Source organism: Oryza sativa, chromosome 8, assembly GCF_034140825.1.
Source record: "Oryza sativa Japonica Group chromosome 8, ASM3414082v1".
NCBI lineage: Eukaryota > Viridiplantae > Streptophyta > Magnoliopsida > Poales > Poaceae > Oryza > Oryza sativa.
Window position 1 is genome coordinate 22,374,865 of NC_089042.1, and position 1,622 is coordinate 22,376,486.

General features: G+C 50.4%; 1 protein-coding gene across 1 annotated transcript; it reads left to right on the forward strand.

The window, feature by feature from the left end:
- The first annotated feature begins 253 nt into the window (after positions 1-253).
- Positions 254-1,385, forward strand: LOC107275353 (ethylene-responsive transcription factor ERF017). Its single transcript, XM_015793821.2, has one exon. It carries the CDS (start codon positions 386-388, stop codon positions 1,115-1,117), a length of 732 nt encoding a protein of 243 aa, XP_015649307.1. The 5' UTR covers positions 254-385; the 3' UTR covers positions 1,118-1,385.
- The last annotated feature ends 237 nt before the right edge of the window (positions 1,386-1,622 follow it).

The window sequence follows — 1,622 nt, forward strand, 5'->3', positions numbered from 1 at the left end:
ACGTGCTTGTTAACATCATATATTGGGCAGCAGTACAATATTCCTTCTAAATTTTGCCACCAAACTGTCCGTTTCCAAACCTCTTGTTTTGCATTGCAAGCAGTCTTGCGGCTCTCCTCCCACACGGAGAGGTTGACCATTACCAGCATGCGTGTTGTTATCCATCGCAAATTAAAGCTGATTTAAATCATATCAAACAACACGTCTTCCGTGCACTATAAGTATAATCTCTCACTCTCTCCTCTTTGATCATCATCAGCTCATCGATCACTAGCATAGCTAGCTGGCTGCAAATCTGCAAAATGAATATGATGAGTAACTAATGCGTACATAGGAGAGTGTGTTTCTTGCCTATATTAGTGATTAGTTGCGAGCTTAGCTAGCCATGGATCATATTGGAATTAGCGGCGGCGGCGAGGGCGGGGTGGTGTCTCCGGCGCAGCCGTCGTCGCCGGAGCGGCGGTACAAGGGCGTGCGGCTGCGGAAGTGGGGGCGGTGGGTGTCGGAGATCCGGATGCCCAACAGCCGGGAGAGGATATGGCTGGGCTCGTACGAGTCCGCCGAGAAGGCGGCGCGGGCGTTCGACGCCGCCGCCGTCTGCCTCCGCGGCTCGCGCGGCGCCGGCTCGCTCAACTTCCCGGAGTCCCCCCCTCCCGACGTCCGCCGCCGCTTCCCCGGCGCGGCTCTCACGGTCGAGCAGATCCAGGCCGAGGCGGCGAGGCACGCCAACCGCCCGTTTCCGGCGAACACCGCCGCCGCCGGCGGGTCGTCGTCGTCGTACTCGATCTCGCAGCGGCAAGAAGCAGCAGCCCCTGCGCGGTCGACGAGCAACGACGACACGGCCATGTCGTCAGTGCCCTCCACCGACGGCGGCGCTGCCGACTACGACGGCGGTGATGATGTCATTGACTGGTCATTCATGGACACGTTGCCGGCGATGTCGTCGTCAGCGGCTAGTACCAATGCTGATCTGGTCCCGGCCATGGATGATTTCATGTACGGGTTCTTGCACACAATGCCGCCATCGCCATGCGAAGACGGTGGGGAGGATGTGATGATCGACGGCAATTGCAACATGGATCAGACATTTTTCTCAGTAGATCTTTGGAGATTTTGATCCTAGAAATCTACTAGCAACTGGTACCCAAGAACACAAATATGGCGGCGGCCTATATATTTACCGCAGTCACATTAGCATTCTCACCAGCATAGATACAGCATGATACGAAATTAATTAATTAGTGCATTGTGTATAAGGTTCGATTTGTATTTGCTGTGCTATACGCTGCGTTGTGCTTATTTTTAAGTTGATATACTTATAATCGCCGTACATTGTTTTACGGATCAAATTATAGTTTTAAACTAGTTAGATAAATAAATTAAAATATATATGTTACCATACTTCCAGTTTTTCATAGTTCTCAACTTTTTTTATTTCCTATTTTCAAACTGTGATATTACAACTACTAATAGAAAAACAATTTACTACTACGAGGCTGATTAACTACAGGCTGACTGTATTTTCAGTTGGGGCGGCCTGGTTGCAAAACAATATGATTTTCGTAAACACATGCTAAGTGGCGGGCTGTCTGCGTAAAGCGATTTGATCGCCTGAAAAAATG

Coding starts and splice junctions, on each gene's coding strand:
- LOC107275353 (XM_015793821.2), top strand. CDS start 386: ATGGATCATATTGGAATTAGCGGCGGCGGCGAGGGCGGGGTGGTGTCT.